Here is a 10,722-nt window from a genome sequence, read left to right on the forward strand (position 1 = left end):
ACTGACCTCCCCCACACACTCACCTCCTCAGCACAGTTCCTCAGAGCTACATGAGAGGTTGTCTCCCAGGCTATAGTGCTTGTTTGTCCCAAATAGAACTTAACTCCCAACGCACACATTGTTTGTTTGTTTCACTTGACAACTTTTTATAAAATGGATATAGCATTTACCATGAATAGAAGCACCCTACTCATATTAACTCATGGGGTAGTTGGGTTATTATCCCCTGTTTAAAAATGGGGAACATGAAGAGCAGATAGGGTAAGTAACTTGCCCAAGGACACACAGGTAGTAAATTAAAATCTCCAAATATCACACATATCCCTGCTTGCAGTTTGAATAACAATGATGTCAGTGACAATGATGATGATTTTGAACTGTGGCATTGGAGAAGACTCTTGAGAGTCACTTGGACTGCAAGGAGATCCAACCAGTCCATCCTAAAGGAAATCAGTCCTGAATATTCATTGGAAGGACTGATGCTGAAGCTGAAGCTGAAGCTCCAATACTTTGGCCACCTGATGGGAAGAACTGACTCATTGTAAAGACCCTGATGCTGGGAAAGATCAAAGGCAGGAGAAGAAGAGGATGACAGAGGATAAGATGGTTGGATGACATCACCAACTCGATGGACCCGAGTTTGAGCAAGCTCCAGGAGTTGGTGATGGACAGAGAAGCCTGGTGTTGTGCAGTCTTTGGGGTCTCAAAGAGTTGGATGTGGCTGAGTGACTGAACTGACTGAACTGAATCTAGACCCCAGCCTTCGTATATGTTTGTTGGATGATATAAAGTATTTGTGAATGCCAACATCACATTACTTCCAATACTGAAACCATGAAGTTGTAATAATGCTCCAGGCTAGAACTTTGACACAGACTGACATCAAAGGTGCCCCTGATCTGTGCTTGTGCCTCACACCTAAAGCCACTTGTAAGTCATTGCACTGCCCCAAAATTCTTCACTTTGCCATATAACCTCTTTCCCTCTTGCAATCTCCTCTCCAAATAAGGACAGTAATGCACATCTCATCTCATGAAGCTGCTATGAAGACCACATCAGATCACAAATGTCTAGCAGAGCCCCTATAATTAATTTTTATCAAAATCTTAGTATTCTTTTTTCTCTCCAGATGGCAAGAGTCTCCATATTCCTAGTTAGTCTGTGCAGCTCAATTTGGTTTTTTAGTCCAGCACGTAGGAAGTGATCACAGTGAAAACCCTTGTATTCTGAGAATGTTCCAAGCCCATAATTTACAGACACTGAGGGAGTTAAAGATTTTATCAAGGGTTTTTTTTTCTTATCATATAGAGACTCTTCCAACAGATTAGAATATATAAAACTAGGTGATCATCACCACCACTGCTTGTTTAGAACCTGCTCTTTTCTGAGTGCTTGAACCCAAGAGGGAAGCATGAAATTGCTTGGGATCCTTGGGCTGGTGGCCCTCTCAGAGTGCATAGTCATGTAAGTACAGAGATCGTATGTGTCATCATCTCTCTTCCTTGGATTTTTCTTGTCTTCCGCTTCCACTCATCAGGGTTAGAAGGGAATGAAATCAATCCCTGACAGTCCTTCTTGTTTCTTTTCTGTTTATTTTTTCCTGGCAGTCTTAAAGTTCAATTCTCACTTATTGATGAGTACCTTGCCATGGGCACCGTGGGGCGCAAGGGTTTTAGGGTAAGCCTTCAGGGTTTAACAACTAGGGGGGTTCAGTCACATCATGACCTAGATGAAATGGCACTCCTTGGAATTGTTCAGTGGACAACCTGTGCAACTGTAGGTGTGGTCCTGCGTAATAGCATTCTCGTGCATTTGCTTCTCAGTCTTCTCTCTGCTTTCTCTCTACTTGTGCATATATGTGTCTGTTTCTTCATCACTGCATCTTTCTTTTTTATCTCTCCATCTCTTTGGATGTCTCTGTGCATGCAGAACTCTGCGTTTTTTTCTTTTCTTTTATTCTTTTCTATTTTGATTCTTCCTTCCTTCTCTAGCCTCTTAACTTCCTTAATTTGTTCTCCATCTCCTGGTGTCTTCTCTCAACCCACTCTTCTGCTTGAACCCTGGAGGAAGGAAGATCAGCAAGATTATTTCTAAGCTGTTTTACTTCCAAGAAGCAGTGTGATCACAGTCAAGTCACAAACTCCCTGCATTTAAGATTTCTAGCCTGTGAAAAGAGGATAATGATCCCTCTTCTGCCTCCCTCTCAAGAGATTTTTTTGAGAAAGATACACTGGGATGGCCACAACAATGCTAATGACTGTCACTGTTGAGACATCCTATATATCAAGTACATTATATCCATCTATATAATGGATATATCTATCATATAATTTCAGTTAGTACACAAAACATTCTATATGGGGGGTGTGGATTATTACATTCTACCTTTTTACCAATGAGGAAACTGAGACTTCTACTGGTCATATGCCTTACCCAAGATTACATGACAGAACCTGTATTCAGACCTAGGTCTTTGCAATGGTATTTCCATGGCATCTTGATAATAACACGACACTCACAAAAATGCTTGGAAAATACACAGTGTCATTACAATGCCAGGTATGACAGTTATACTCTAACATGGACATCTGACTGCGGCCTCCTCTTTGTTTTCTCTTCCTCATTGCTCTGTGAAAGAATCCCGCTAATGAAGATGAGCACCATGCAAAAAACTCTCAAGGGAAAAAACTTGATGAACAGTTTCCTGGAAGAACACGCTTACAGCCTGTCCCAGAATTCTGCTAATGACCAGAAATTCTCTACACATCCCCTGAGGAACTTAAAGGATGTGAGTATATTGGGAGGATGGTGCTCCCCAGCACCCCTGGTGCTCTGGCCTAGCACTGGGGCTCATCTGGAGGTACCAGGTAGGATGTTGGGGTTGGGGCTCCTGCAGGAGGCAGAAACACTGTGGGAACAGGGACCCCACTCCCAGAGGAGAAGGCATTCTCATCCTCGACTCTTGGTCTGTGGTGACTGGGCCCAGCAATGACCAGGTGACCATTAAACCCCCAGTTCTGTGCTAAAGATATTAGTTTAAGTAGATTTTTCTTTCTGAATGAAGTGAGCCATTGAGTTACAGATGAAGGCTCAATCATGGCTGATCAGAAGATCAATCAAGTGTGAAACCCTAGGAAGAGGATGTTCAGCTTCCATGGATCCAAGAAGGACAGCGGTAAAAAGTTACTGAGCCACCATGGCATGTGATGCCATAAAAATCTAACACTATAGTTACTATTACTGATTTGAAAAAGAGGTATCATCTCTTCTTCAAGAATGAGCAAGAGAGAGGCAAAGAGTAAACACACATCAAATGAAAGGGTCACCTGCATGCTGTTGATTGGACATGGTCTGAGATTAGAGTGAGTGGTCTGGGGTGACCTAGGAGGGTCATCTGGAGAAGGAGGTGTTCATACTGGATACAAAGAGGAGACTGGAAAGCTTCTAAAGTGAAGGCTCCAGTCTGAGCAGAGGCTGTGATGTGGGGTGTTTGGAACATGATAACATGATGTCAGGAGACAAGGAACACCCAGAGGGTAGGAGTATCTGAGAATCGGGGGTGGACACTGCAGCCAGGCCTGCCCTAACCTTCCCTGCTTGGTCCTGTAGATGTTCTACTTTGGAAACATCAGCATTGGAACACCCCCTAAACAGTTCAGCGTCCTCTTTGACACCGGCTCCTCTGACCTCTGGGTGTCCTCTGTCTTCTGCCACGATCCAGGCTGTAGTGAGTACCATTTCCCTCCCCTTGCCCATCTTGTACTCCCCCTTGCACTTCCTTCTTGGTTCTTGGAACATGACAGACCCTCATCTTTTGTGTCTGCAGGTAAACACAGACTCTTCAACCCTCGTGGGTCTACCACCTTCCAGATGACAGACCGTCACATGCACTTTTGCAATGAGCTTGGGGACATCACTGGGTTTTTTGGCCGTGACATTGTTCGGGTAAAGTGGAAACAGAAGCAGAGTCAGGACCAGCCCTGGGAGCAACTGCTGCTTATAAAACAGATGCAGGGCTAGATGACAGGACCCATCCTCCCCAAAGTCCCTTAGATATTTGAGGCCCATCCCAAATAACCCTGTCCCTAGGGAGAGAGCATCCTTGCTAACAGAATCTCTCAGAGTGGCTAACCCAGAGAGCGGCTTGGGGTGTGGCCTTGCAGCTCCTTTGCCCTTGAGAAGCTCAAGGTTTATTTTGCTGGGAGCAGGGAGAGATGGGGGAAGATCATCACTTTTATCTTCTCAGAATGTGCCGGGCACTTTCATGGTAATAGTTATTTAACCCTGCAACAACACCATGCAGCAGGTACTTCTGTTATTTTCATGATACAGGTAGGGGAACTGAGGTGCAGAAAGCAAGGGCCTTGCAAAGTTCACACATGTGGTAGGTGGTGGAGCTGGGCTGGTCAGTCAGGATTCAAGCATGTGTTGGATATTTGGGGAGAGGATAAAACTGATCTGGAGCCCCTAGGGGCAGCCGAGGGCTTCAGGTATCCAGGCAGAGAAAGCAGGTGGGCACACATATTGGAGGAGCCTGTTAGGGTTCTCACTCTAGGGGGCCTCTGAGAGTCAAATAAAAACTATGGCCCGCTTCCACCAAAGTCCCTGAGTATTTTCCCTCTCTAGCTTGCTCTCTCTCACTTACACACATACACATACACCCACATCCCCCAAAGCCTGTTTTCCAAGCAGAGTTTTCATAAGAACCTAGCCAGTGACCTTCTATAATGGGCTTACGTCTTCCTGGGCAGATGCAGAATCCATGATGCATTGCAATGAATTCAGTCCACTTCTGTTATCAGATCACAGTGATGCCAAAGAAAAGACTACCCTGCTCTTTACCCACTTTTTCCTCAGGTGGGAACCATTTGGTCTTGTCCTGAGTCTTGGTTACCCCACCTGTACAGAGGCATGAGGCCAATTTGACTCACTTAGATGGTGTTTGCAGGACAAGCAGATGTTGTTAAAATCCACATCCCCACACCAATGGAAACCAAGTTCCTGTCCCAGATTGGTCTAACTATCTGAGATCAACCCAAGACACAGCCAGGCCTCAGTTCTTCTCTGCAGTGCTAATGGTATCTCCTCCCCAGCCCCACTTCACAATACTTTATGTGGGAACACTCTCCTCTCCCACAGATCGGGGACCTTGTCATCATGAACCAGACTTTTGCCCTGACCTACAGGCAGATTAGCAAGATCCTGCCGTTTGTACCTTTTGAGGGAGTCCTGGGTTTGGGCTACCCCAGCCTCGCCACCTCCAGGATCATCCCTGTCTTTGACAGCCTGATGCTACAAAAAGTCATTTCTGAGCCCGTGTTTGCCTTCTACTTGAACAAGTAAGTCTTAGCTGGACAAGCCCTCTCTTTAGATTAGTTTTAAGATACTTGCAGTTGCATAAACAATTATAGACCACCTGATTCAGAGGTTTCCTGATAGTCTGGCCCAGGAGAACTATGTCCTTAGGGCCCCACCTATCCCCAACACTGTTTTTTTGTAAATAAAGTTTTATTGGAACAGAGCCGTGCTCATTGGCTCAAGGGCAGCAGCTTGGTCCAGGGAGATGGAGGGAAGAGGGAGAGCAATGGAAGGTGTCAGGAAATGGGTTGGAGAAAAAGGCAACAGGATTTGCTGATAGATTTGATGTGGAAAAAGGAGAGGGATGGCAGGAATGTTTCCCCACTCATAACATTTCACCGGGAGCCCAGGGCTAGCTACAATTTGCAGGAACCAGTGAAAAACAAAAATGTGGGATCTGTGAGTGTGGGCCCCATGGATGGCACAGGTCACAGGCCAGTGAATCCAACCCTGGGTGAGCCTGAACCCACACCTTTAGCATCCCCTGGCCTGAGCTCTTTTGAAGAATGATAGTTTAGACAAGGGTAAGCTAGATCCCTCCTGCAGGGAGTCTTCTGATGGTATCTTTGAGCACCCATGGCACTAGAGGGGACCAGGCTCTCTTCAGAAGGCTGGGTGGTCAAAACCTGGCCAAGCTGCCCAGGCTCTAACCACTTCTGTGCCTCTGATTAGCCCATGACCAACCTTAGTCAGGTTCTCAGTCCCTACATGTCTCAATTTTTGCATCTGTAAAATGGGGACAATAGTAGCGCCTCTGATGTGTGGATAAGCATAGTCATTGTGTGGATAATGCCAGTCATTGCCTGGCATTACTCTTCTCCAATGACACTCCCCCTTCTTTCTCCAGCAAGGAGAAGAATGGCAGCGTGGTGATGCTTGGTGGGGTGGACCATTCCTATTACAAAGGAGAACTCAACTGGGTACCAGTGTCCAAATCTCTCTACTGGCAGATAACTGTGGATCGGTAAGCCTCTCTCTCTAAGGGCCACCCCAAGTGATGTTACCACATGTACACACAGACTCAGGCAGACACACACAAATGCACGCACAGACACTTAGTCACACACAGTTATTCTCCACCCACAGAGACACACATATAGACCCACACTGACACACACAGAAACACACATATAGGCACACATATAAACATGCACAGGCACACGGATACACACACACAGAAACACAGACACATTCAGATGCACATGAGCAGACACAGAAATTCAGATACACACACCACCCATAATTGCCCCAGGCCTCCTGACCAGGGCTCTGACCAGGGTCCTGAACAGGGTCCGGGTAGATGTGTGTAGCCCTGGGAGGGGTGTACCTACCATGTTGTGAGGTAGGGAGCATGGTTTGAGGACCCTAATGTGCAGTGAACAGAGGATGAAGGAGAATTTCACCAGCCTGAACAGGGTTGTGATAAGATGCCCGTAGCTATCTGAGACCGAGGGGATTCTCAGTACACAAAATTGCCTGTTTAGCCGTGGACTATACAGTCCATAGGGTCGCAAAGAGTTGGACACGACTGAGCGACTTTCACTTTCATTTTCATTTTCAGAAACAAAGTCCTGGACAAACCTGGAAAAACTAGTCTCTTTAGGGAGAAGCTACCTAGCTGTGGAGAGAGGTTGGCTGCCCTCCACAAGGGAGGTTGGCTCCCTTGTGTCTTTTATTTTGGCTGCATTTTCCAGAGCACAGGCTTTCTCTAGCTGTGGCGTATGGAGGCTTCCCTAGTTGCAGTGCGAGGGCTTCAGCTGTTGTGGACTGCTGGCTCTAAAGTGCCTGAGCTCGCTGTTTGCAGGCCTTGGGCTCAGCAGTTGCAGCACGCAGGCTCTTTTTGGGCTATTTGAGCTTAGTTGCCTGGTGGTATATGAGATCTTAGTTCCCCAACAACCCACGTCCCCTGCTTTGGAAGGGCAATTCCTAACCACTAGAATTAGTGTTTAGGGAAATCCTTGTCTGCATTCTTGAGACCTAAAAGCAACTCACAGAAAGAAACAAACCACCTACCCACCCCCAACCCTGGGCACACAGTGGGGCAGGGGCTGAGAGAATAAGGAAGCTGGGATCCAGGAGAGGCATGAGAACAAGTGGCAATAATGATGGGACTCTGGGTGATATCCTCAGAAAAAAGTTTGGGTACCCTTTGGAGGTCCCCTGAACTAACTCAGGCATTGCCTGGCAGGGCCCTCAGTGTCTGATTTGGGTAAAGGGGTGGTGCTGGAGACACTCACTCTCAGGACAGTCTGGTCTCCCCCACCAACAATCTGAGCATCTGCTATCCGGGGGAACCTCTATCTTCAATGTGTGAGTTGACCCATTATTGGCCAGATACAGGTCTCTGTATCCAGTTGAAATTTTTAATTCATTTATTCCACAAATGCCAGGTTCTTGAGGGAGGCACTGAGCATACAATTTGACCTACATCTAGTACGGCAAACATACATGAAACAACTTACATATATAGTGATTTACCACTTTGGTACATGCTAGACATGAGAAAGAGTCCACAGAGACTGAGCAAGACCAGAGCCTGATCTAGTTCAGAGCGAAGACTTCCTTCAGAATGGGAGAGTTAAGGTGGAACCTGGAAGATGAGGACAAATGAGCTATACAGAGGTGATGGGGATCTTCTAGGAAGGGCACCAGCACAAGCCCACGACCTGAGGTAGGAAGAGCCTGGTGCATCCAAGAACTGAAAGGAAGTCAAAGAAGGTGATGTGAGCAGAGCAAAGGGAAACAGAGTCAGGGCAAGAGCTGAAGGACTGTTCTGGAGATAGTCAAAGAGGAGGCATTCCTGGGGGAGGCTTCAGAGTGACCCTGGTGCCTGCTTTGTTCCACTGCCTCCCAGCATCTCCGTGAATGGGAAAGTGATTGGTTGTTCCAGTAGATGTCAGGCCATTCTGGACACCGGGACCGCATTCGTGCATGGCCCGACAAGACTGATCACCAACATTCAGAGACTCGTCCGCGCCAGGCCTTACCACGGTTGCCAGGTGAAGGATCATGCCACAGGTTCACTCCAGGGCTGCCCATACAACAGGGATTTTCTGGGCTGACCCCTCTCCCTCTTTCTCTTACAGTACTTGATTTCATGTCATGTCCATACTACAATCCCTCCTATCATCTTCACCATCAATGGCATTGACTACCCAATGCACCCTGAAGACTACATCGTGACGGTGAGGGGCCAACCCTGGGGGCCAGTTCTCAAATCTGGGACTTGCAGGAACCCTTGGGCTGCTGCCGAGAGGACAGTTGCACCATTACAGATGCTGCTGAGCCCTGTGGTTGGGCCAATGCCTCCCTCAAAACCAACCACGTGAGAGTAAAGGGCAGTCTGGCACTCCCTCCTTCTGAAATAAATGTAGAGACACTAGCTGGCATGGTGGGAGTTACAGGAGAGGAGAACACTAAGGGTCTCTGGCCTCACAGACCTTCAGTTCAACCAGAGAGCTCAGATGCAGAAACATGGAAAGTCAGCTCTAGGAACCCCTGAAATAGACCGTGTGACAAGGTGGGTTGGCTGAGGGCAGTCCCAGTGTGCTGTCCCACCATAGTGTTTAGCAGTCTCCCTTCCTATCTCGAAAGTGTCCAGATTGGGGTGATAAATTACATGATTGCCTTAATCCTTGGCTGCAACTTCCCCTTGCTAAGCCCCAAGGCCTCCTCTGTGAGTTGGGGTACTGACCCCTCTGTGGGAAGGATGGATACTAAGGTGAATAAAGGGTGCACAGTGACTGCTCAGCCCTGGTACGGGGTGGAGGCTTCACATCAGCTCCCTGCGGGAGTTCAGAGCAGGCTGATGGGCTCAAAGAAGGCTTTGAGGAAGAGAGGAAATTGCAGTAATTCTAAACCATCAGCCTCAGGGAGGAATGAGGAAGCCTGCTTGTGTTGAGACAACTCTATACTGGATTCCATGCACATGGCACCCCTAGGGGCTGTGCAAAGGTGGGACAGGGACAGATTAGGGGTGATGAAGCCTAGAGACTAGGGGGACACCAGGGCAAGTCACCCGACCCAGCCTGGAGTGGCTAAGGATAGTGATTGTGGGCTCAGGAAGGCTTCCTAGAAGGCCTGAGCACAGTCTTAAAAGAAAAGGGTTGTGGGGAAAGGGGAGAAGAAAAGGCATTCTGTGCAGAGAAAACATCTAGCCAGTGTCAGAAGGAAAGAAGACAGAAGGAAAACAGCAGTGTAAGGGGAACCACAGACCATTCTTGTTCTTTTAAAAAAATTTTTAATGAAGTATAGTTGATTTGCAATGATACGTTAGTTTTTGCCATACAGAGAAATGACTCAGTTTCACACACACATACACATATATGTGTGTATATATACACTTTTCCTATTCTTTCCCATGACAATTTATTATGAGATACTGAATACAGTTCCCTGTGCTATACAGTAGGGCTTTTTGTTTATCCATCCTCACTTTATCAGTTTGCATCTGATAATCCCATACTCCCAATCCTCCCCTCTTCCACTCCCTTCCCTCAGGAAAATCACAGGTATTGACCCTTCTTAGTCTTGGATGTATGCCCTTTTCTGCAGCTGTGGAGAAAGCCACTTGTTTCTTACCAAGGAGGGAAATAAAACGGAGAACCTACCAGCTCTGCATATTGAGGGGGGTGGCATGTAAGGGCTCAAGCTGACTGGTGTGCATTTCTTTCTCCCTCAGAGTACTTGCAACCTCTGCTTCAGCGCTTTTCTAGGAGGCACAGAGAAAGTGACCAAATCAGAGACCTGGATACTGGGTGACGCCTTCCTGAGGCGGTATTTCTCAGTTTTTGATCGAGGAAACCACAGAATTGGCCTGGCTCCCGCAGTGTAAATGCTGGGCTGCTACAGAAATCAATCAGGCCCACTCCAAGCACACACTCACTCACATGTAGGGCACTCCTTCCCAGGAATGCTGAGGAACTGTTTGTTGCTCTGCAAAACCCTATTCTCAGTAAAGAATAAAGGATTTTATCTCAGTGGTGTTGATATGAATGGGTACCTCTCTTTGGGTCTGGGAGGTGCATCATAACCAGGCTGGATCTTGTCCCAGGGTTTTATATCTCTAGGGCATTTAACCAGGAAGGAAAGAAGTTCAGAAAACATTAGTTTACCTTGGAGGTCTCTGATTGGTCTACCTCAGATCTTGTGTCCAGCCCTGGACCAACCATCCTGCTGAGGGCATAGGGTCTTGTGATTGGCTTTATACTGTCATTTGGCCCTGCCCCCACAGGCAATGTGATTTCCAGTTTACTCCAGAACCATGACGTTGAAATCAGAGAGAAATGTCAACAAATGTAGTGGCTGGGGGATGTTCTAGACCGTGGGAGAGTTTATGACTACCCCACCAACTCCACCACCTCC

General features: G+C 47.1%; 1 protein-coding gene across 1 annotated transcript; it reads left to right on the plus strand.

The window, feature by feature from the left end:
* The first annotated feature begins 1,331 nt into the window (after nt 1–1,331).
* On the plus strand, nt 1,332–10,347 carry LOC113886386 (pregnancy-associated glycoprotein 2-like). Its single transcript, XM_027532559.1, has 9 exons — nt 1,332–1,464; nt 2,638–2,788; nt 3,610–3,727; nt 3,827–3,945; nt 5,140–5,339; nt 6,206–6,322; nt 8,213–8,357; nt 8,445–8,543; nt 10,040–10,347. Exons 1-9 carry the CDS (start codon nt 1,412–1,414, stop codon nt 10,190–10,192), a joined length of 1,155 nt encoding a protein of 384 aa, XP_027388360.1. The 5' UTR covers nt 1,332–1,411; the 3' UTR covers nt 10,193–10,347.
* Nucleotides 10,348–10,722: the final 375 nt, after the last annotated feature.

The sequence above is a fragment of the Bos indicus x Bos taurus genome, chromosome 29, assembly GCF_003369695.1.
Source record: "Bos indicus x Bos taurus breed Angus x Brahman F1 hybrid chromosome 29, Bos_hybrid_MaternalHap_v2.0, whole genome shotgun sequence".
NCBI classification, from domain to species: domain Eukaryota; kingdom Metazoa; phylum Chordata; class Mammalia; order Artiodactyla; family Bovidae; genus Bos; species Bos indicus x Bos taurus.

What these genes read in the sequence shown, in the direction of transcription:
- LOC113886386 (XM_027532559.1), top strand. Translation starts at nt 1,412, where the DNA reads ATGAAATTGCTTGGGATCCTTGGGCTGGTGGCCCTCTCAGAGTGCATA. An exon ending in CTGCCACGATCCAGGCTGTA is followed by an intron (nt 3,728 to 3,826) that starts GTGAGTACCATT and finishes TTGTGTCTGCAG; the next exon opens with GTAAACACAGACTCTTCAAC. An exon ending in GGCCTTACCACGGTTGCCAG is followed by an intron (nt 8,358 to 8,444) that starts GTGAAGGATCAT and finishes TTTCTCTTACAG; the next exon opens with TACTTGATTTCATGTCATGT.